Source organism: Trichomycterus rosablanca, chromosome 11 (genome assembly GCF_030014385.1).
Source record: "Trichomycterus rosablanca isolate fTriRos1 chromosome 11, fTriRos1.hap1, whole genome shotgun sequence".
NCBI lineage: Eukaryota > Metazoa > Chordata > Actinopteri > Siluriformes > Trichomycteridae > Trichomycterus > Trichomycterus rosablanca.
The window spans coordinates 34,739,600-34,764,172 of NC_085998.1; the positions used below are offsets into that span (position 1 = coordinate 34,739,600).

Below are 24,573 nucleotides of genomic sequence, written 5' to 3' on the forward strand. Positions count from 1 at the left end.
CACTTGCACGTCTTTGGACTGTGGGAGGAAACCGGAGCTCCCGGAGAAAACCCACGCAGACACGGGGAGAACATGCAAACTCCACACAGAAAGGACCTGGACCACTCCTGTGGATCGAACCCAGGACCTTCTTGCTGTGAGCCAGCGTGCCACCCAACTTCTTGTAATTAACAGTAACCACTACTTCAAATAACCCAAAAACAAAAATAAATAATTTTTTTTTGTTTAAATCATTGATTAAAGCAATTTAAAGTAAAAAGAACTAATACCATATATATAGCTTATTTTCTATTTGTTATTTTAATATGTAAATGAAAGTGTTAAAAGATTAAGGGATCTACCCAGGGGGCACCAGTTACAGCTTGACCATGGTGAAGCTTGGATGAGCAATCTTTGCTAATCCAGTAAATTCAGATTTTACGTAAATCAAATAGTCTCTGGACAAGTGCACTTCACAAGATGTGCTTTGAAACTTGAGAAAAAAGTAGCAGGATGACCTGAAATAAGCAGGAAAAGCAGTAATACACAAAAAAAAAAAAAAAAAAAAAAAAAACTGCATGGTAAGTGTAGAGATGTCAAAACTGCACATATACATTTAGACAAATCAAAACAATAATCAGGTGAAACAACAATGGGACTTAAACTTCTGAAGGACTTTTGTGAGTGAAATTGTGAGTCCATCAGAGGGACCTTGTCACCTTGGGGACTTGACAGTTTGCCAAGAGGAAATGGGATGCTGTAGGAGAACCTTAGCAGTTTATGCCTAATTGCCCAGCAATTTGACTGATTTATAGCAGTTATACAGCTTATAAAGAATGACAGTAATCAGTTACAGTTACTGCTACTTAAGGAGGTGCCCAGTGTCACTGGATGGCGTTTGACCCACCGCAACCCTGACCATTATGAAGTAGTTAGTGAAAATACAAAATTAAATGTCGTTTTGTGTAATATATCTTGCTTAATCTGATTTCCAGTCCAGTACCTTAACCACTGAGCCATGAGTGAGTGACCAATGGGCAACAATAGATGCAATCTAACAACAGGGTGCAGGTGACGTCACGTGTCGGTGTACCCAAGCCCTCCCACCGTGCGCTGTAGAGGCGCAGCGCCGGTATTCATGTCATTTAGGGGAATCAGACATAGTTAGAACATTTGCATTCTTTTATTGACGAGGGTTTATTTGAACATGTCATGTTTAGGACCCTTGCTAGTTTAGCTTGTCTGATAGAGCAGAGGCTCAGATTTGGAGCGGGTGGAGGGAGCCGCAGTGGACATCCCCGCCTGTCTGATTCGGCTTGTGGCGCACTGAGCGGAGAGGACCTGGGGGGGGGAGCGGATCTGAATCTGAACCTGTCTGTAAGGACTTAGAAAACAGCGAGGCTGATTGAGCAGAAGCGGGAAGTGATGGCGGCGGGTGGAGGATGTGCGGACAGTGCAGACGAGTACCGGGCTGAGGTGGAGCGGTTGAACCGGGAGCTGGCTGAGGCGAACCGGGAGAAGATCCGGGCGGCGGAGTGCGGCCTCGCTGTGCTGGAGGAGAACCAGTGTCTGAAACAGCAGTGCGCAGAACTGGAGGCTGAACAGAAGGCTCTCAGGAGAGAACTGGAACAGCTGCAAGAGGTACCAGCACTAATACTAATTAAAACACAATAGCAATGGGTTTTATTCATTCATAGCCAGGTTGACACTGTTAAGCTCCTGAGCAAGGCCCTTAACCTTCGATGGCTTGGGTTGTGTTGTCACAATTGTAGGTCACTTGTTTAATGCAGTAAATTTTTATTCTTTAATATTTAGTAACCATCCTGGGCAAATGAAGGAAATATACCCAGGACAGGGCACCAGAACATTGTAGGGCAGCCTTTACTCACACCCTTGTGGCAATTTTAAGTATTCAATTCACCTGTTGACATATATTGGGGGGGAAGGGGGGCAAGGTGGCTCAGTGGGTAGCACCGTCACCTCACAGCAAGAAGGTTCGATCCTCAGGTGGGGAGGTCCAGGTCCTCTCTGTGTGGAGTTTGCATGTTCTTCCCGTGTCTGCGTGGGTTTCCTCCGGGAGCTCCGGTTTCCTTCCACAGTCCAAAGATGTGCAAGTGAGGTGAATTGGAGATACAAAATTGTCTCTTACTGTGTTTCTGTCATGAACTTAACCAAAGTGTGTAAAACATGACGTTAAAATCCTAATAAATAAATAAACATATATTGGGAGGTGGGAAGAAACCAGTGTACTCTCACCAAACCCATACAGACATAGAGAGAACATGACAAACTTCTCAGGAGGGTTCAGTTCAGATATATCTTTATGACTATGGAGCTTTTCATCCATTTGTTGTTTTTAAGTTGCTTTACCCTAGTCAGTCATGGTGAATTATAAATGTACCCGGACCCAAACCAAGGTGGAAATACACCCTGGGGGGCAGGGTGCAGGGCAACACACCCAACTATTACTAGGTGTTTTGAAAGTTGGGGGACTTAAAAACATATGCAGACACAGGCAGAACATACCAAACTACTGACAGTCAATGAACAGAGGTGGGTCAACTGTCTTCTGTTTGAGAAAACTTGCTTTTACATCAGCTTGGTTCATAGGGAACTTAAGTTTCGTTTTTTTTATTCATTTACTGGGTTTGTGAAAACCCTTGTCATTCCTCTACAACATTATAGTTATTTTAAACATTGGCATGCTATAAATTTCTGTCTGCAGTATTGACTTATTTGGTTAGTATTTACTGAGTGAACAGTGGTCAATCTTTGTGTGAACACATAAAGATGAACATACAGATCTTGTTAATCCTTTTATAATGGAACAGCCCCAGGTTCCAAATGATTTGTCCTTGTTTATAAATTGCTGATCTCTTTTTGCTGCAGTTGAAATTTAGGTTGTGTGTAAGAAGCCAAGCAGTCTCTCCTGTAGGCATGTGTATTGATTACTGATCTAAGATGAACTGTAAGACTGCAAGCTCAGGAGCAGAAATAAGGAGGGAGTGGGTGTGCGTTCAGTGTGGTAAACAGAACACAAAATTCTGCAGAGTGTCAGTTTGGGGTGGAGGTGGAAATAAGAAATACTGCAGCATTTTTAACCTCTAATAACTGTAACTGTCAAATACGGTGAGGGGAGACATGAATACAGTCACGTTTGATTTTGGTTAATATACGTCCAGGGCATGTCTGCTTATACTGTCACACAACGACTTTGTAAATCTGAACAAAAAAGTACAAACCCCATTTCTGGAAAAGCTGGGACATTCTGTAAAATGCATTTATACCAAGATTCTGTGATTTGTTCATCCTCTTGAATTTTTATTTACCTGTCAAAAGTAGAAAGAAAATAATTACAATTAGATTATACAAGATTTGGACTGCAGACAGGCCAGTCAGGCACACATACTTGCATTGGAGCGTTTGCAGACTTATGCCTGGCATTGTCTTGGTGAAATAACCAGGGACTTCCCAGAAAGAGAAGCAGCCATGATGGGAGACTATGTTTCTCTAAAATCCCACTATATGCTGGTACCCTTGCATATTTGCAAGTCAACATATAAAAAAAAACCCCACACAAATAAAGAAAATAAACAAAGCAGAATTATCATAAAAACAAGTGCAGAATTAAGACTGCTATGATGTGTGAACTTTTGAGTTTTACTGTTAGTGTTGACCAGTGTACATTGAAGGCTATTGATGTATACACTGATGGGCCAAATCATTAGGACTACCCTAATAATATGCTGTCAGAACAGCTCAGACAAGGCGCCCAGGTGGCGCAGTGGGATATTCTGCTAGCACACCAGCGTCGAGATTCTGAACTCCTCGGTCGACTGGGCACCATCTAGCGGGCATAACTGGCAGTGCCTGCAGGGAGGGATGACCGGAATATGTGGGCGGGGTCTTCAAACGCTGTGTAAGGACCCTGATTGGCGGATAGAGGTGCCTGTTTAGAGTGCATGGGTTACATTAAGGGCTGCACGCGGGTCGGAGGCGGCGTGAGCAGCAATATACCCATTTAAAATAAAGACCATTTTAATACAGAACAATTACCCACCTTAAAATATAATGTAATTTTACTTTGTACTTTGTTTTAATACCTGAGAGTATTCATTAATACATTATTGCCCAGACACATGAATGGATTTATGGTTGCTATTTCGTAAGTAAGACAAAAAGTGACCTCCAGTCATCCGAGAAAGCAATACTTACTGTTCTTTATACACCAAGGATCTCCGTCTGGTTAGGGTTTTGGTTTATTAGGGTCATTTCCTCCCATAATGTCCTCTCTCTGTTGATTTGATATAGAACTTAGCCCTTGGGTTTGTCTAATAACATTGTTACTGAAAAGTGGAGGCATCCATTAGGTCTTCTTTTTAGCAGCCCAGTGTATTTCCCTGATTTACTGTAAGCTTGACCTCATCTGTGTTTATTACTCCGGCTGCTGAGCCAGAGAGACAGAAAGTAATAAAAATAAGTAGATGGGTTCCTCCACTGACCTGTATGTAACGAAATGACAGATGACATGACGTGTTTTTCAGTGTTCCTGAAAGCCAAGTTTTTTTACAACTGACATTTCACTATGACCTATCTATGCACAGTTAAGGTTAAAAGTTTATATACACATGTAAGGAACATATAAGTTATGCCAGGTTTTTAATTATTTCAGCTTTTTTTGAACATGCTTTCATAAGAGCTTGAATTTTAATGGCAGCTTTATTTTATAGTGTAAAAAAATGGAAAGACATATTTACACATAATGTACATCTGTGTGTTCAGTACAGACTCCAACTGTAACAGTTACAAACTGTGATGGAAATAAACTGTGAAATACAGTAACTCTGGTGTAATTAGTTAGTGATACCAGCCGATAGGCTGAATAATCATCAGAACATCTTTTGCTAATGTTTTTTTTTTGTTAATGTATTATTGTGGCTTTTTGTGGTTTGCTCTTGATCTGTAGTTCCCACAGAGCAGACATGTTTATTAAACCCCACCCTAAACTTCAGGTCTCCTGAGAGTCTGAATAAACAAAGCCTCACCACATTCAATCCTGCACTTTACTGTTCATCACCAATTCCTGGAACATATATAACAATATCAACAATATAACAAAATAACAAAATAACAAAATCAATAGCAATAACAAGACTATGATGCCTATGCCTTGTTCATTTTCTTCATTATGGTGACTGGCTTTACAGATTTGTGAAAACTTTGTGTGAATCTGTTTTGTTTATATTTATGTGTAGTCTGGTCAGTAACCTGTATTGAAGGTTTGGGGTTTTGTGCTGGTTGTGTCTGGTATGTTTGTACTGTGTTACAGTAACTGGTACAGCGTATTTTGGGGTTTTGTGCTGGTTGTGTCTGGTATGTTTGTACTGTGTTACAGTAACTGGTACAGCGTATTTTGGGGTTTTGTGCTGGTTGTGTCTGGTATGTTTGTACTGTGTTACAGTAACTGGTACAGCGTATTTTGGGGTTTTGTGCTGGTTGTGTCTGGTATGTTTGTACTGTGTTACAGTAACTGGTACAGCATATTTTGGGTTTGTTTGTACTGTGTTATAATAACTTGTATAGGTTTTCTTTGTGTCTGGGCTGCTGTATGTTCTGTGTCTGTGTTTGCCCCTAGTGATGATAATGTCAAGTCGCATTGTTCACTCTGTCATCGTTATGCATACGATGCTTTTGTAAAAAAATTGTCTGTTAAAATGGGATGTCTGCCATCATTTTGGGAAAATAATTGAACCAATGTGTGTACTTCCACCCATAATTGATTAATAGAGCATTTTTTTAAGCTTTATAAATGAGACCGCTCCAGTCATACACAATCGCATGTGATGATGAGCATATACTGAATGCAGGGTTAGTGATGTAAAGGTTTTATATAAACTCTGAGTCAGCATTTCTCAGACATGGTCTATCATCCTTACTGTTAGACAGTTAAATGTATTTATTTATTTTATCTTGTGCATCATGTTATTAAGGACAGTATGACTTATGTACATCATTCCAAGCGGGCAGAAAATTAATGGGCTGTTTTTTTGTTTGTTTGCTATTATCTCTCTCTCTCTTTCTCTTTCCGGTTTCTCTTTCTGTCACTCATCATTTACCTCTGCAGTAACATGTAATGACACTCATGTCCTGTTGTCAAATATCTCTATATTAGTCTGATTTTACAGTTGTATACAAGGTGCACCTAACCAGGCCAGTGTTATTACTACATTTTAATGATCATTTTTATAGTCTTGTGTTTATGTATCTCAATAATGTGTTAAATTCAGTTGAGCATGTGGATGCCTTTATAACAGGAAAGTTACTTCAGTTCATGAACTGTACCACTGTTGGCTCATCTGCTGAGTATATATTAAATAAGTGTATATGATAGATAGGCAGGGTAAGGTGGTGGCTTGTGGGTGTGTGCCAGTTAAACTTACATTCTTCTGTAAATAACAGGAAGCAGATGGAAAAACCATCTGCCTCCTATATTTTCAATCCAAGATCTGGTCTCTGGTTATATTTGGAGCCCTGCCCAGCTGGGATGCAGAGCATCCTTAGAAAACTACAGGCGCATTGCCTTTTCCTTACAATAGGAGATTATTCATGCTGGAACTGAATTAATTTAAGCTTTGTATCCATTTGGCTTTTGTCTCACCACCCTTACAATCGCCCCTTCCCCAGGGTACAGAAGTCACAGTGATGGAAAAAGCATAGTTACATGTCATTGTTACTTCTGATTGTTTGTGGTTTTTGTGTGGTTGATGGACTCCTCAGCTTCTTAAAAGAGTTTTGCATCAATTGTACACTTTATTAGGTTTGTAAAAATGAAGTTTAATTTAGTATCTTTATAATGTTATAATAGTGGTATACAGGTGGCATAAAAGACTTTTCTAAACCAACTCAATATCAATCAGTTTTAGTCTAATAGAGTGCCTTAACAAAGAAATCACTTTAACAAGTGACCACAGCCTGGAATCTGTATCAACTTGACTAAACTGTTATTCGTAACTGTTAGTTATGAATTATAAGCTACACATTTCAGCAGTCTCTTTACAATGCTAGCTTATGTGTTATTCACTGCCAATTTTCTCTCATGCATTCTTTCAAAGCAAAAATAGTAAGCATGATAAATGACCTCCAGTGGACTCCAGTCTTGCAGCATCAGCATACGGTGTATACTACAGTCTGTGTGCTTTTACAACACTCCCAGGTACTCAGCTAATAGCTGCTGATAAAGTGCTGTATGCAGTTCAGCAGCAGAGGAATTGTATTCCAGAAACCATCAATTAGGCAATAAATAATGCATTGTAGTAAAAATAACTTGGAGACTATTGTATGGGGACATGTGCATTTCTTATAAAGTGCTGATCAGGTTGTAAAGCAACCAAAGTCTTCATACATGCTTTTACTTTCTACGGAAATGGATGGTTATGCAGTAACAATTTGTTTATTTATTTATTTATTATAGTGTATTTTTAGCTTTATGTGTTATTTGTGAATTATACGTTTACATTTATTTGGAAGACCAAATTTGGTCCTGTGTCTGCACTAGAATGTCTTCTTCACCTGTCTGAGTTGCTGGTAATATTACATATTACAACCATAAAAGTTATTTATGGCATCTATATTGTATTAGATTTACATTTGCTGTTATTCATTTACTTATTAAATAATTCATAGTCAGGCTGGGTAAAAATGTTTAAAATCCCAGCCAGTCATCTGGTATAATTTAACTATTTTAATTAACTTTGTAATAACATGAAGCACCATTCCATAATAGTTCAATGTAGTATTGGGGCAAATTTGCAGGTTAATGCAAAAACCTTGTTTTATATAATTAGAATTAAAAACCATAAGACAGTAAAAGAAACCATTAAGTACCCTGTATAAGAAATCCAGATTCTATAGCTATGCATATTGAAACGCAAATCCACTGCAGTTATGACCTCGACTGAAAAATATCCAGTATCAACACACAAATACCCAACATCAATCTTGTGCTGACATCCCCACAGTAACTAAGCCAACTGTTTGCAAGCTTCTGATTCTAGCCTCTATTACAAACCCCATGATGATGGAAAAACTAGGATGACTTTAGGACCTTTTATACTGTATATTGATTAAAATGATTGGTGTTAGCAGATACAGCATAGTGTGTAGCGAACAACGTGAGACAAGGTCTTGCATAGAAAAGCAAAATAATAGAGAGAATGTGTAGTGTATGACTATGTATCTTCTCACTGTCCACAACTCTCGCAGCTGCCATTGTACCACTATTGATTTTGTCCCTCATATCATATTATTTTCATCATTTTTCCCGGTAAGATACGTATTGATTTTCTTGTTGGATGTAAGGCCTGCAGAGCTCTCCACTATTTATCCCCAATATAAAATACCACAGAGCAATAAAGGCTGATCAGAGAGTAGCATTATTACTCACTATTAACAGAATCATCTGTTAATTATTTATCAGACTTTGTCTGTGTCATGTGGAAGAAGCTTTTTTCCAGTCAGAAAACATGACTTCACCCGGGAGAAGGATATTGGCAAAAAAAAAAAACAGATTTAAGGTGATGGATTGGCATCCTGTCCAGGTTGTCCTCGCACATGTTCTTAATGTCCTTATAGACAGATCTAGATCCAAACTTATACTTTGTGCTTTGCTCTGCCTGTTTATAGTTGCTGTAGTTTTGCAATTAAGGATGGACACTTTATTCATGGCACACCGGATGTGGACGCTGTGAAAACCTGTGTCAGGAGAATGGGAACACTGGTTTTATTGATCAGAGCAAGAAGGTGAAATATTATCTCTTTTACCTTTAAGTGTACCTTCACCGGTCAGACCTCTCTGCAGGTGAGGACACTGAATGCTGCCAATAGTGCTTCTTCAGGAGTATGATACAATGATACATTGTTTATAGATCCTCTTAAAACTGATATTTAATATTCATAACCAAAACCATAACCTTGCCAAAATGGTGTATGTGTGAATTTATTGGAAGTTTTTAGTATTTCACTCTCATTATTTCTGGTGCATAGCTTTACCTCATGCTTCAGTAGTAAGTTTATAATTGTTCTGGTACGAAACAAAAACAATTTATTGTTATTATACTGTCCACTGCTAACCAAACCATATCAAATAATGCCATCCAGGGTTTTGATATTTCTTTAAACTTCAGAAATTAATTTTTATGGTTAAAGTCTTCAGTGTCATTTTTAATTTAGTTGTTCTTGTTATTGAATTCTGCTTTATGGATCCAGCCTCTCAGATAAATAAATTTTTTTGTATCCTGCAGGCATTTGGTCAGGCATACTCCAACCAGCGTAAGGTGGCAGAGGATGGCGAGATGAACGAAGAGACGCTTCTACGGGAATCTGCTTCCAAAGAAGCATTCTACATGAGTCGTCTGCTGGAGTTACAGACAGAGCTCAATGTGTGCCGCTCAGTTGCTTCCAATTCACGGGCAGAGAATGAACGTCTTAACCTGCAGATCCAGGAACTAAGAGAGGTCAGTACGTAACTGAAAATACTATTATTTATAGTTATGTTTAAAACATTCATTACTTATGTTGTAGCTGTTACCTTTAGGCCTTCACTGGGGTCATCCAAAGTGCAGGCATATGTGTTAGTGTGGCTGTCTGTGTCAGCAGTCATCATAGGGCAGAGGTGGTGCAAAGGTCAGAGACTTTCATCCATTGTTGAGGCCAAATCCATAAGAGGAATATAGGGAATGTCCTGCGGTCAGCATAAAGACACATTACTCACATCTGTTAAACAAATGAGAGAGGAATGTTCATTTAGAATTTCATATACAATGCACAAACATCTGTATGAGCTGAAACAGTTTATTAGAGAGTTGTGAGGTAAAAGTAGGTAAAGAATTCTTTTCTGTTTATTGTTTCTATGTAATTTTGTAGAAATTAATTTGACTGTTTTGGTGATATTGGCTGATCTTTGTTGGTCATGTTGACATTTGGTCTTGCTGACATTAATTTAGAATCAATGGTTTTCCTATGAATAATAGAAGAGCAATCTATATATATAGATATATAGCTGAATAAATTTTTTTGTATTTTTTGTCTCATACTGTCACATACTGTCTCAACTTACTAAGTCTGAGGTTTGTATTTAGTTGTATGTGATTTGGGACACATTCTGCTTAGAAAGTAACACCAAACTTGGCTTCTGGCTCTGAAATTAAAGCATGGAACAAATAAATAATTGGTGATGAAAAAGAAAGCATAGTTGTGTTTAGTTTAAACCATTTCTGGACCAGTACTGTGATGCATGGCTGCCTTTTCAATAATATGTGGAAGTGTGTTTAATTCTACCTCTATGGGCATTGTCGCATTGTTGCATTGGGGTCAGGTCCAGAATGACACCACTGCACTGCTCCTGACCTCGATGTGTGAAGCCCTCGATTGTTAGAGCTACAATAGGACCTGTTGGATTATAATTGGTCTGTAATCCTCTGGCCTTTACACCAGGACATGAGATGAATAAAGCTGTACAGTGAGAGAGCAAGTGGGGTTTTGTGAAACTTAATGAATGTTTGACTTGAAAATCAGTCAATACTCATAGCTCAGCCCACTGTGGACATCTGTGGGTTTATAAGGTATGCAGACATCTTGAATTTTTGTACACTTGACAGGTTTATTTTAAATGGATATAATTGCAGAGTTTTTACCAGTTAATTAGTACTTAATCACATATAATGACAAATTAAAACACTTTTTTATTAAATACATTTCAAAAATTGAAATCTCTTATTTGTAAATGTATTTAGATGCTTTATTCTATACTATGTAGAAACAATCTTGTCTCTACAAGCTTTACACACCTGGATTTGGGCAGTTTATCCTTTTTTCATGACAGATTCTCTCAAGCTCCTATAGATTGGATGGCATGTGTCATGTTCAGGTCTGGGCTTTGACTGGGGCATTTAATGTCCCCAGGCCGTTCCAGTGTTGTTTTGACTGTATGCTTTGGGTCTTTGTTTTTTAGAAAGATGTTACACTAGACACTGTGAAGGACGTTTTCTTTAAATATGTTCCTGTATGTTCCTGAGAAGCACCATGATACTGCCATGTTTCACCAGAAGGATGGTATTAGCCAGGGGTGTGCAGTGCTTATTTTTCTGCCAGATGTAGTGCTTGTTGTTCAAGCCAAAAAGTTACATTTTTGTTTCATCACACCAGAGAATCTGTTTAATAATGTTGTCAAACTTCAAACGGGCTGTGGGACGCCTTTTACTTTTTACTCAAGAGTGACTTCTGCCTTGCCACTGTGCAATAAAAAAACCAATTTAAATTGTAACAAGTGGACTTTGGTTAAGTTCTAGACACATGTTAAGGTAATTAAAGCAAACAGGATGCACATGACCAGAGTTTGAATTGCCAGAGCAAAGATCAAATTAAGTGTAGATTGATGGGTAAAAATGGCAACGATACTCAGATTCATGACAGAAAGTGTAAAAGTCAAGGGGTCTAAATACTTTCTGAATCCACTGTATGTGTAGCACTGGATGAATAAAGTCAGCTGGATGATAACAGAGCCGAATCTCTCTCTCTCTCTCTCTCTCTCTCTCTCTCTCTCTCTCTCTCTCTCTCTCTCTCAGAAAGTGACTCAGGCAGGAGCAACATCATTACATCTGTTAATCTGTTTATTGTTCAGCTTCATTTATTGTCAGAAAGCATTCAGCTACAAATTCATGCAGTTGAACTGTTGCTATAAAAATGACTAAAAATGAGACTAAATATCACGCTGGCGATCGGATTTCATTATCATGCGTGTAAATGCATTTAGTGAAGGATGTATTTTTGTCCTTGCCAGAGAGTCTCAGTGTCTCTACAGGACCTGGCCAAACTGCTACCTCTGCACCAGATATTCACTGGTGTCTGCATCAGCATTTCTGTCTGTGAGCTCCTTCACTCAGCACTGGGGTCAGCAGTGATTTAAAAATGCTGGAGTGGTTTTACTGAGGTAACTGATGCTCTCCAAGTTCAGGTTTTACTCCAAGAAGTCCTGTGTAGAGACTCAACATTGTTGGGCACTGAACAAAACGACTGTCAGTTTTCAAGGAAGGAAGGGCAGTTACTTAAAGTAGTGGCACTAGTGGTGGATCCAAAGAGCATAGCATTTTCTTCCATATGTGTTAAAGTTCTCTGTTGAAATCTCGGCTCTGCTACCGGTCGACTGGGCGCCCTCTAGCAGACATAATTGGCTGGTGCCTGCAGCAGACAAAATTGGCTTCCAGTCTGCTGGGTGGGGTTATCAAGACCGGACTAAGGAGTGTGGTTATCAACGCTGTGTAAGGACCTTGGTTGCCCATGGCTCCTGTACAGAAAGTGGAGGAACGCAGAGAACGGGGCGTGGCTCTCTGTACTTGAAGCCGACCTCACACGCAAATCCACCGAAGTATGGGTGAATAAGAGGGGATTGGTATCACAGGTTGGAGAGAGTGTGTCAGGTGAATATACACTCTTCTTGTAGTCCCCAGCAGCGGATTGGCTACGCTAAATTGGGAGAAGGGTCAAAATGCATAAAAAGAAAATAATACAAAGCATGGGTGTAGTGTATATAGTATAGGATTTAAAAATGTTGAGAGAAAAAGATATAGCCTTTTCTTTATTTTACTGCTGTACTGCTGAGGTGCATCAGAAAAGTAAAGTGTTTTTTTAATATAAAATATTTTGTTAATTGTTTTGTCAATGTTTTATCATTAGAACACAATTGTAGTTTATTGTGTGCTCTTATTAGAACTGCATGTTTAATAATGAACTGTATGCTTTTTTTGTTTCAAACACAGCTGCATTTTTCTGTAACATAAATATATAAATAATGTTGTATATCATATACAGTGCATTCAGCCATTCATCATTAATTAATTGGTAAGTCACATACTGTGTTATTTGGTTCACTGGCTCAGATTTATGTGTCTAGCTTCTGTGAGCTTGTAAATATGGCTACTCTCATACATTCCAGCACCTCTAAGCAAACCCCATTGGAATATATGCTGATGCTAACCTTCCTCCATGTGACAGAATAACAAATTACTGTTTTTTTTTTTTTTTATGTTTGTTGTAGAGTAATGAGATGCTGGATCTGCAGAGGAGCAGATTGAGAGAGGAGATTAAGGAGTATAAGTTTAGAGAAGCCAGACTGCTGCAGGATTACACAGAGCTGGAGGAGGAGAACATCACGCTGCAGAAACTTGTGTCTACACTTAAACAGAATCAGGTGAACACACCTGAACACACTCACAAATGCTCATACACACTCAGAAAAACACACTGTGAAGAATTTTTCTTTCCTTGATTTAATTTTGTTGCCAGGCTCAAAATCCGAACCACTGTATAGTGAAATCGTATTCTTAATATTGTAATGTAAGCACAGTTTGAACACAGTTTATTCATCACGGGTTATTTTGTGTTAAATAGGCTTGTTATAGTATTTAGTTTCACTGTAAATGTTTGCATGTGTCACTTATTTTGTACACATTATGAGAAGAACCAATTAACTGGAAAAAAAAAAAAACAATAATGCTTAGAAGGTAAAAGAGGAAGAACACAGCCAGCTACAACATGAATAATCAGTTGTAGTCTAGTTGTAGCCTAGCGGTTAAGGTACTGGGCTAGTAAGCAAAAGGTTACTGGTTCAAGCCCCACCACTGCTAGGTTGCTGCTGTTGGGCCTTTGTGCAATATTGTGCAAGACCCTTAACCCTAAACTGCTCAGACTGTGTATTATCACTGTAATGTAAGTCGCTTTGGATACAAGGCGTCTGCTAAATGCTGAAAATGTAAATGTGTAAAATGAATAGATAGATGCAATTAGAAGAACCATGAACAAGCTATAAAAATGCTTCAAGACCCAAACAGAAGACTTTCTATATAACACCATTATTACAGATGTAAAAATAGACTTGATAATAATAATAATAAGCATGTAGAAAAAATTATTAAAAATTATTATTATTAAAATCTAATATACAATATTTAAGTTCTTGAACATGCGAGGGAGTGTGTATCATGGTTGTTCTTGACAACACACAACCTTGATTGTTTTATTGCTTTAATACAACAGTTTGTAAAAGAAGAAAATACAATTAATTAGCATTTTTAAATATGTCTTTATTATAAGTAATTTATTCCACCATAAATATAGTTTCTAAAATTTATTTAAATAAATATTATAAATCTTGTTTTGCCTTAGATGATAATAATAATACTTTCTTACACCACCCGAAACATTTGAAAACTACTAAATGTAAATCACAATTAAAGTTAATTTGCTGAATTTAACATAAATAATAAAGCATTAAAAATCTGCCATAGGTTTTGCACATATTAGATTTTTATACTAATGTTACATTCAGTTAATTAACCTAGTCTGCCATTAAATGTGTGCAGATGTTTGTTCCATATAGAGGGTGTTTTACTTACAATGATTTACACGTTTTAGGATTTTGGCATTTCATCCAAAGTGGCTTACAACTGTGAACTTTACATTACCATTTTTGGTATTTAGCAGACGCTTTTATCCTGTTTACTGTTACAGTGCCGTGACAGTGTACTGTCTAAGCAATTGAAGGTTAAGAGCCTTGCTCAAGGGCCCAACAGTGGCAACCTGGCAGTGGTGCGGCTTGAACCAGCGACCTTTTGATTACTAGCCCAGTACCTAAACCACTAGGCTACAACTGCCCTGTGACTAAATACAATTAGAACAACTAAGGCTTAGGTAGGTTAACTAAGATTAGTTTAACTGTTCTTTAAATATGTGAACAGCATTGCCTTTGCAAGATTATTTTAGGCTTTTCATTTTAAATGTATTTTTTTCTTTTTGCTGACTGCAATAATGATGTTGCTTTGATCAGATAACATCAAAAGTTTTGCACTGCAGCTTTAAAATGTTTCAACTGAGATAATTATTTCTTCAGGGCAAAAAGTATTGCTTATTATTTATACCACAGCAATTAACTAACAATAAAACATTGTCTTTTTATCCACTTTTATATTTATAATTAATGTAAATTTACCAATCACCAAAGTACACATACAAATATAAAATCTTTGGTAACCTTTCATTCTTCTCTCCAACTTCTTCTCTTCACAGGTGGAGTATGAGGGATTAAAACATGAAATAAAGGTTCTGGAGGAGGAGACGGTGTTGCTGAACAGTCAGCTGGAGGACGCGTTGCGGTTGAAAGACATCTCTGAGGGCCAGTTGGAGGAGGCACTGAATGCTCTGAAGAGTGAGCGGGAGCAGAAGAACAATCTGAGGAAAGAGCTAGCCCACCATAATAGTCTCACAGACTGTGTATATGGAGCAAGCACACAAATATCCATCTCTGTAGTGGAGGGATTTAAGTTTGCAGAGGAGCAAACCAATATCGGCACATCAGCTTCGGGTTCCAGTATCAATAATGAGGACAGTAACAAGTGTAATGGCTGTAACGGTCATGCGCCCAAGATTAATGGTGAATACCACCGAGCTGGTGGAAGGAAGGGAGAGGTGCTTCACCCTGTGTCAGATTTGTTCAGTGAACTCAACCTGTCCGAGATCCAGAAGCTTAAACAGCAGCTTATACAGGTTAGTCACAAGTGCAAGATTTAATGAGCTTAATTGCATTTTGGTTTTTCTTCCAGCATACACTGATCAGCCATAATATTAAAACCACTTCTACAGGGGTTGGACAATGAAACTGAAACACCTGTCATTTTAGTGTGGGAGGTTTCATGGCTAAATTGGACCAGTCTGGTGGCCAATCTTCATTAATTGCACATTGCACCAGTAAGAGCAGAGTGTGAAGGTTCAATTAGCAGGGTAAGAGCACAGTTTTGCTCAAAATATTGCAATGCACACAACATTATGGGTGACATACCAGAGTTCAAAAGAGGACAAATTGTTGGTGCACGTCTTGCTGGCGCATCTGTGACCAAGACAGCAAGTCTTTGTGATGTATCAAGAGCCACGGTATCCAGGGTAATGTCAGCATACCACCAAGAAGGACAAACCACATCCAACAGGATTAACTGTGGACGCAAGAGGAAGCTGTCTGAAAGGGATGTTCGGGTGCTAACCCGGATTGTATCCAAAAAACATAAAACCACGGCTGCCCAAATCACGGCAGAATTAAATGTGCACCTCAACTCTCCTGTTTCCACCAGAACTGTCCGTCGGGAGCTCCACAGGGTCAATATACACGGCCGGGCTGCTATAGCCAAACCTTTGGTCACTCGTGCCAATGCCAAACGTCGGTTTCAATGGTGCAAGGAGCGCAAATCTTGGGCTGTGGACAATGTGAAACATGTATTGTCCTCTGATGAGTCCACCTTTACTGTTTTCCCCACATCCGGGAGAGTTACGGTGTGGAGAAGCCCCAAAGAAGCGTACCACCCAGACTGTTGCATGCATCACGAAGAGTGAAGCATGGGGGTGGATCAGTGATGGTTTGGGCTGCCATATCATGGCATTCCCTTGGCCCAATACTTGTGCTAGATGGGCGCGTCACTGCCAAGGACTACCAAACCATTCTGGAGGACCATGTGCATCCAATGGCGGTGCCGTGTATCAGGATGACAATGCACCAATACACACAGCAAGACTGGTGAAAGATTGGTTTGATGAACATGAAAGTGAAGTTGAACATCTCCCATGGCCTGCACAGTCACCAGATCTAAATATTATTGAGCCACTTTGGGGTGTTTTGGAGAAGCGAGTCAGGAAACGTTTTCCTCCACCAGCATCACGTAGTGACCTGGCCACTATCCTGCAAGAAGAATGGCTTAAAATCCCTCTGACCACTGTGCAGGACTTGTATATGTCATTTCCAAGACGAATTGACGCTGTATTGGCCGCAAAAGGAGGCCCTACACCATACTAATAAATTATTGTGGTCTAAAACCAGGTGTTTCAGTTATTTTGTCCAACCCCTGTACATTCGCTGTTCATTTTATCAGGTCCATTTACCATATAGAAGCACTTTAAAGTTCTACAATTACTGACTGTAGTCCATCTGTTTCTCTACATACTTTTTTAACCTGCTTTCACCCTGTTCTTCAATGGTCAGGACCCCCACAGGACCACCACAGAGCAGGTATTATTTAGGTGGTGGATGATTCTCAGCACTGCAGTGACACTGACATGGTGGTGGTGTGTTAGTGTGTGTTGTGCTGGTATGAGTGGATCAGACACAGCAGCGCTGCTGGAGTTTTTAAATACCGTGTCCACTCACTGTCCATTCTATTAGACACTCCTACCTGGTTGGTCCACCTTGTAGATGTAAAGTCAGAGACGATCGCACATCTATTGCTGCTGTTTGAGTTGATCATCTTCTAGACCTTCATCAGTGGTCACAGGACGCTGCCCATGGGGCGCTGTTGGCTGGATATTTTTGGTTGGTGGACTATTGTCAGTCCAGCAGTGACAGTGAGGTGTTTAAAAACTCCATTAGCGCTGCTGTGTCTGATCCACTCATACCAGCACAACACACACTAACACACCACCACCATGTCAGTGTCACTGCAGTGCTGAAAATGATCCACCACCTGAATAATACCTGCTCTGTGGTGGTCCTGGGAGAGACCTGACCATTGAAGAACAGCATGAAAGGGGGCTAACAAAGCATGCAGAGAAACAGATGAACTACAGTCAGTATTTGTAGAACTACAAAATGCTCCAAATGGTAAGTGGAGCTGATAAAATGGACAGTGTGTGTAAAAACAAGGAGGTGGTTTTAATGTTATGGCTGATCAGTGTATGGTTTTTTTATGCTGGGTCTTCTCCAGAGAGTGACCCAACACCTTCAAGCATTAAGCAGTGGAAATGCTGCTGACTACTACAGTATGATAAGTGATCAAAAAACATTTTCTCACAGTTTAGGCTTTCAGGGAGAGACAATTTTGGTTATAAAAATGGCATTTTTTAAATCTAGGAACTACATTTGTATCTTTTTCTCTTCTAGGTGGAGCGAGAAAAGGCCACGCTTCTCAATAACCTGCACGAGTCCCAGACGCAGCTGCAGCACACACAGGGGGCGCTAACAGAGCAACACAAGCACGTGATCTCTCTCACAGAACGCATCAATTCTTTAAAGCGTTTTTGTAGCAACAAGGAACTGGACGCTGCAGAAACTGAGAAAGGGGTCGCCACCTCAAACGGCTGCCGTGAGTACGAGGTTGACATAAAGGGCATGGAGATCCTGGAGTGTAAGTATAAAGTGGCTGTCACAGAGGTCATCGACCTGAAAGCTGAGCTGAAGGCCCTGAAGGAGAAGTATAACCAGTCCGTGGAGAACCAATCAGAAGAGCTCAGCCAGAGTGAAGGGAAACTGCAGTCACTTTATGAGCACGCGACATCACTGGAGAGGGAGTGTCGGGATAGCCGTGAGCGAAATGCCAGCTTAGAGGCGGAGCTGCGTCGGGCATCATCCATGGCCATTGACAATCAAGGTACACTGAACGCTGCCCAGGATGAGCTGGTTACCTTCAGCGAAGAGCTCGCCCAGCTTTACCATCATGTATGCCTATGCAATAATGAGACGCCCAATCGTGTCATGCTGGACTACTACCGCCAGAGTCGCATTACACGAAGTGGCAGCATTAAGGGCTCTGATGATCCACGAGCATTGCTGTCACCCCGTCTTGCCCGTCGGCTTGCTGCCATTAACTCGGATGCATCCAGAAGCCCTCATGGTTCACCTCAAAAAGAGGCTTTGCTTGAAGTAAGTGGAGCAGACACAGTAAACCAGCAGAGTCCCTGCAGGTCCCCATTTGGTTCCCCAATTCACAGCACTTCAACATCTTCTTCACTTATAATAGAGGCAGGTGGAGATCTTCGCAAGGAGCCTTTGAACATTTACAACCTGAATGCCATTATTAGGGATCAGATCAAGCACTTGCAGAAGGCTGTAGACCGCTCGCTTCAACTGTCCAGACAGAGGGCTGCTGCCCGAGAGCTGGCACCGATCTTCGACAAGGACAAAGAGGCCTGCATGGAGGAGATCCTGAAGCTCAAGTCCCTCCTGAGCAGCAAGAGAGAACAGATTGCCACTCTGCGTCTTGTTCTCAAGGCCAACAAACAGGTAGGAATATATAAAATCAATCAACTTAATCTGCTTATTATTTGTATTTTAGACTTTTTTAAAATATGATGCTAGATATTTTATTCTAAATAAAATTTTAAAAATCTAAAATTTTTGACTAAAGTAGCAACATTTTACTGCAATAACAAATTTGTAATGATTTGCATTGGGTCATTTCAAACAGGGGCAGCACAGTGGCCCTGTGGGTAGCACTGTCGCCTCACAGTAAAAAGGACCTGGGTTCGATCCCCAGGTGCAGCGATCTGGGTCCTTTCTCTGTGGAGTTGTTCTCCCCGTGTTCACGTGGGTTTCCTCTGGAAGCTCCAGTTTCCTCCCACAGTCCAAAGACGTGCAAATGAGGTGAATTGGAGATACAAAATTGGCCATGACTGTGTTTGACATTTAAAAAAACCCTGAACTGATGAATCTTGTGTAACCAGTAACTATCGTTCCTGTCATGAATGTAACCAAAGTGCATAAAACATGATGTTAAAATCTTAACGGGGGAAGAGATGTGAAGGAAATTGGGAGGAGGTGGGTGTGAGAAATCATCAAGAAGGAACGAAGGGAATGATGGGCAGTCAATTACGAGTTGGGAGGAGTTATTCCACAACTTCATTTATCATGCAGTACACAAGCCTGCAGGAATCTGCACTTACGTTTCTCCACTTATTAGTCCACGTCAGTTCAACTTATGATTGTAATGCTGGACAAAGTTTGACAAAAGTCATTTGGTTAGGCAATAGGTACAAAAACGGGGGCTTATATATAGCAAAGGTCTTAGTGGTTCATTAAAAATGTTTGTTCTTGGTTTCTCACCAGGCTGCTGAGGGTGCATTAACTAACCTGAAGAGTAAGTATGACAATGAAAAAGCTATGGTCACAGAGACAATGACGAAGCTAAGGAATGAACTAAAGGCTCTGAAAGAAGATGCCGCCACTTTCTCCTCGCTAAGGGCAATGTTTGCCACCAGGTATGCTCTATCAGTTTTAAATCCCTTTCTTCTAGTTCAGTTAAGGCTAAAAGTCTAAACGTATTTATTAAAATTATTTTAATATTTTAATTCATATGTGCAGGTGTGATGAGTATGTTACACAGCTGGATGAGATGCAGAGACAGCTGGCAGCAGCCGAGGATGAAAAGAAGACTCTAAATTCTCTGCTCCGCATGGCCATCCAGCAGAAATTGTCCCTCACGCAGCGTTTAGAAGATCTGGAGTTTGATCACGAGCAGTCACATCGTGGTCGTGGAATAAAGATGCCCAAGATAAAGAGCAGCCCTCAAAAAGTAAGACGCAAACTGGTGTTTTTATAACCCTAATGTACTACTCAAACCATTCATTTCTTTTTTTTTAATGATGCGTCCACCACTGCTGGCAGCCCAGCCGCCCAAGTCCTCTTGGTCAGCAGTAGAGTCAGGAGATCATTTGAACTTAATGATGAATGTGGCTTAGAAATTAGATAATTGTTTCCAAACCATTTTACCACATTAGAGAACAGACTGGTTCCCACTGGCAAGTGCTAAATGCTGCAAATGTAAATGTACATAAGTGGGTCCTGAGGTTTGGGTTTGATCTTCGCCTTGAATGGGATGATTTCATACTTTAAGCCGAACAGTACTGTGTAGGTCTCTTGAGTTCCAAGATGAGTAGCACATAGGTCAACAGGCGCTATCTAGTGGTCAGTTAGCATAAGTACAGAGCAAAACAAGACCCAATCTGCTTAGCATGAATAATAAATGGCCCAGTATTTGTACCAAATATAAAATTTAAGATTTTTATGATCGTATGTGTTTCAGATCTTCTTGTATATAAACACAGACGTGACAAAATAGCACTACATACATATTTACATATTGCACCAGCACAGAGGATTTGATTATTTCAGTGCATTCAGATTTCACAGAGATTTTCTGCTACTAAAGCTACAACATATGGGAATGCAATATGTGCATCTTGCAGAGTCAGGACATGAGCTCACAATTACCCATTACCCATCTCCCTACAGACCAAAAAAATGGTCCAGTGTATGCTGTAGGTCATTAATCATAATGGACCAGAGGCCACGGGCCAAGGAAGCATTAGACTAAAGTTCTGGTCAGTGATGCTCCTTAGAAGTTCTGCATTAAATCAGCAATATTGTTTTTTGAAGATAATCAGGTCTTGACTCAGCTACGTCATTTGGTCAGGTGATTTGAATGAATGTTTAAATTTGCTGACGTTTGCAGTTTTATGTACATCACTATAAAATCCTTTTAAAATCCTTTTCCATGTGTTTAGTTGAAATAATGTCAGATCAGTATTTTAGTTGGCTAGATTGTTGTGGTGCAGTAATATTACGTGCCCTGTCATGTGTATGACCTGTATGACTCACAGTGCTGGTGGAAGGATGAAAACCAGTCAGATCCTCCTTTGTGTTCCACGTATCAGGTTTCACCACAGGCCTCCATAACTAAAAAAAAATTAAGAAAATAGCATACCTTTTGGGATGTGGATTAAAAAACGTTCAAGCTCTCAGACCTGTTTAAGCTTGTTCAGATCTGCACTAGGATAAACAAAACATTTGTTTCTATTTCTCTGGTGAAATCATTAACACAGACCTTCAATTTTTCAATGTACTATTTTCTATTTTGTATTTCCTCCCCATTTCTCCAAATTTATCGTAAGCAGGCTTAGTGGCTAATTTTGTCTGCTACATGCACTGCCAGTTGTGCCTGCATATGGGCGCTCAGCCGGCCGGTAGCAGAGCTGAGATTCGAACTTGGGGAATTTAAAATCCCAGCGCTGGTGTGCTAGTGGAATATCCCGCAACGCCACCTGGGCGACTCTTTAATGCACTTTTGAAGTAATTTTTTATTTACTTTTAAATCTTCAAAAAGTTTACAGATAATGTCTCCCACTCATATAATTTCTTTGTTGTTTACAATATTTTTTACTCTGATTATAACCTAGAATTAATTGGTAATTTAAAATTAAAGTTTAATTGCCACATTTTTGACAGAGGCTAGAAAAGTTAACAGTTTTGCAACATGTGTAAATTTCTAGCTTGCAACATTCAGATTGCAGATAAAAGGTTAATATGCGTAAATGTTATTATGTCATAAATATTGTCTTGTATTCTTTTGACAACTTACATATTAAAACAAATAGTTTTAAAAATTACTTTTACCTTTTAAACAAACATAATATTAAATATGAACATAATAAATATTGTTTGTTGTTTTTGTGTAATATGTTCTGTTGGATCTTCTCAGTTTCTCCATCAAAATTCTTGTATTTCATTGTAACATAATAAATCTTGTGGTCTGTCCACTGGCCATTTACCTTATTATTAGCATCTCTGATTTCTTGCTGCTTTGTCATGTTTAAATCATCACCCAATCCATTCAGCCTGTTAGTGTTATGACTTCAGCACATTAAACAAATAAACATCATTTATTCTTCCTAATCACTGGAAACATATCAAACTATAGTTTATACACATTATTTAATATGTGCATGACTCTAAACTAAATAACCTCTCATTCACTGACATCATTCATTCCTGCTGTGTTTGTGTGTGTCATAGTGTGCATGTGTGTCACTAACCCTGACTGTCACTCCTGTATATCTGTCTAATTTATCAGTCTCTTGTAGATTGTCAGCAGCCTACTGCCTCAGTACCGCCACTCTCCCCACAAATAAGGCGCACAAGAACGTCCATGGGACGCAGGTAACCTGTTCTCTAGAGAAACTATAACTACTGATAAAAAAACTACTGTGTAGATGATTTGCATTTTATCATAATATTAAAAGTTATTAACAGTTATGCTTGAACACCCCACCACACACACACACACACACACATACTGTACATACATAATATGTACTATTTACAAGTGCTTTAGTTCTTTAAGTAACATATCCTCTACAGAGAACAAGCTTCTGCCTACTGTTTAATCACATTTTGCAAAAAAAAAAAAAAAAAAAGCATTCATTGTCTGTTTTATCACCAATTTATCCTGGTCAGCGTCGCAGTGGGTCTGATTCATTATGCAAAAGGAAGAAAAATCCCTGTATAATAAATTTATTTATTTTGTTTGTTTTCTTTTTTCCTCTTTAAGGTCTAGTATTGTGATAACACTTCAAGAAGACCAGCTACAAGACGCCATCTCCAGACTCCCCTGTGACCCTTTTAAATGTTTGGCAACCCGCACCCATCTACCTGGCCCTTAGCACCCACCCCGACTTTTCCTGTGGCCTGGACCACTCCAAACTGAACAACCAGTTACATGCCTTTTAAACATCAAGTCAGGTGCTTCAGTTTTAACGTTATACAGACTCACCCAGTTTTTAACCTACCTTGTGGATTCTGGACTAAGGTGCACTAATTTATTCTTGCTGAAAAACAGGTAAACACTTGAAGGATGAAAACTGTTGCCCAGACTAGCTTGAAATTTATTTATTTATTTATTTCATTATTTATCTGTTTTTGTTTTTATGTGTGTATTTATTTGCTACTACTACAAATTTTTTTTTTTTTTAACCAGTGGTGAATTTTTGATGTGAAAGTCACATTTACCTTTTTTCAACATCAGCTCATTAATGAAGTAAAATACCGTTTTTAATTCTAACTGTAGAATATTAACCTAAGAGGGGGAGTAAAATTATTTGCTGATCTAGGTGAAATTGTAAGAGGTAAAAAACCTGTTGTGTTGGCAATGCTTTAAATAAGCTAGGAGTGTGTTACAGGTGGACGAAGACCATATATCAAGACCATTGATATAAAATTAATATTGAAAAGATTTAGATTTAAATTTTAGTTCTGAGCTGCTTCCAGGTCGACTGGACTTGATTGAAATGACAGTATGTAAATGTAATTCTCAACATGTTTGGAAACAACTGTAAGCTTCATTCAATTGGTTAAATGACAATGAATTTAAGCAATGCCTTTGTGTTAAATTTTATATATATTTTTATGGAATTATTTTTATTAATTTCTGCTTTGAATTTTAAGATGAGTGAGATATGGAAGGTAAGTTTAAATGTTAATGTACTGTACAAGTTATGTGACAGCAATAGTAAATGTTTGTCAGAGTGCGGCCTGATCCTGCTTTGTGGATACAACCAGAAACATGGTTGTTAGTACCAAGAACCACCTGCAATTATCTACATTATTGTGTATATTCCTTATGCTGTCTGATCTTTATTCAAGTCATAATAAAAACTTATACGTTCTGTACATATTTTGTTATGACTTAGATGATCAGACCATATTTTAGGAATAATTAATGCAGCTAGATTATTACAAAGGGTTTACATTTGTATTTCTTTTGTAGTTCTTAAGAAGTTTTCTTTGCTGCTATCAATACAACCTTGCAAAGCTTTTGCTTTATGTTTAACCACATGGATCATTAGGGGTGTTCTATTTCTCCTTAATCTCTCTGCTTTTTCTCACTCTTTTCTCTGTCTATATACCCATGACTTAAGCACAAACAAGGTAGTCTGTAAGAATAATGGTATTAACAA

At 39.1% G+C, this 24,573-nt stretch overlaps 1 protein-coding gene across 3 annotated transcripts; it reads left to right on the forward strand.

Annotated features, from left to right (window-relative positions):
- The first annotated feature begins 1,378 nt into the window (after positions 1–1,378).
- On the forward strand, positions 1,379–23,280 carry bicd1a (bicaudal D homolog 1a). Of its 3 annotated transcripts, XM_063004799.1 has the most exons (9): positions 1,379–1,620; positions 9,279–9,491; positions 13,070–13,222; positions 15,097–15,573; positions 17,948–19,066; positions 19,889–20,040; positions 20,144–20,354; positions 22,692–22,777; positions 23,169–23,280. In XM_063004799.1, exons 1-9 carry the CDS (start codon positions 1,405–1,407, stop codon positions 23,278–23,280), a joined length of 2,739 nt encoding a protein of 912 aa, XP_062860869.1. In that variant the 5' UTR covers positions 1,379–1,404. The 3 variants fall into 3 exon arrangements, with proteins under 3 accessions (XP_062860869.1, XP_062860871.1, XP_062860870.1); XM_063004801.1 differs by lacking the exon at positions 23,169–23,280 and having other exon boundaries at positions 22,702–22,749; XM_063004800.1 differs by lacking the exons at positions 15,097–15,573; positions 23,169–23,280 and having other exon boundaries at positions 22,702–22,749.
- The last annotated feature ends 1,293 nt before the right edge of the window (positions 23,281–24,573 follow it).

Bases quoted from the DNA above. Each gene is read 5' to 3' on its own strand.
- bicd1a (XM_063004799.1), top strand. From the start codon at position 1,405: ATGGCGGCGGGTGGAGGATGTGCGGACAGTGCAGACGAGTACCGGGCT. The intron at 1,621-9,278 runs GTACCAGCACTA...TGTATCCTGCAG, and splicing joins AACTGGAACAGCTGCAAGAG to GCATTTGGTCAGGCATACTC. The intron at 20,355-22,691 runs GTAAGACGCAAA...CTAATTTATCAG, and splicing joins TAAAGAGCAGCCCTCAAAAA to TCTCTTGTAGATTGTCAGCA.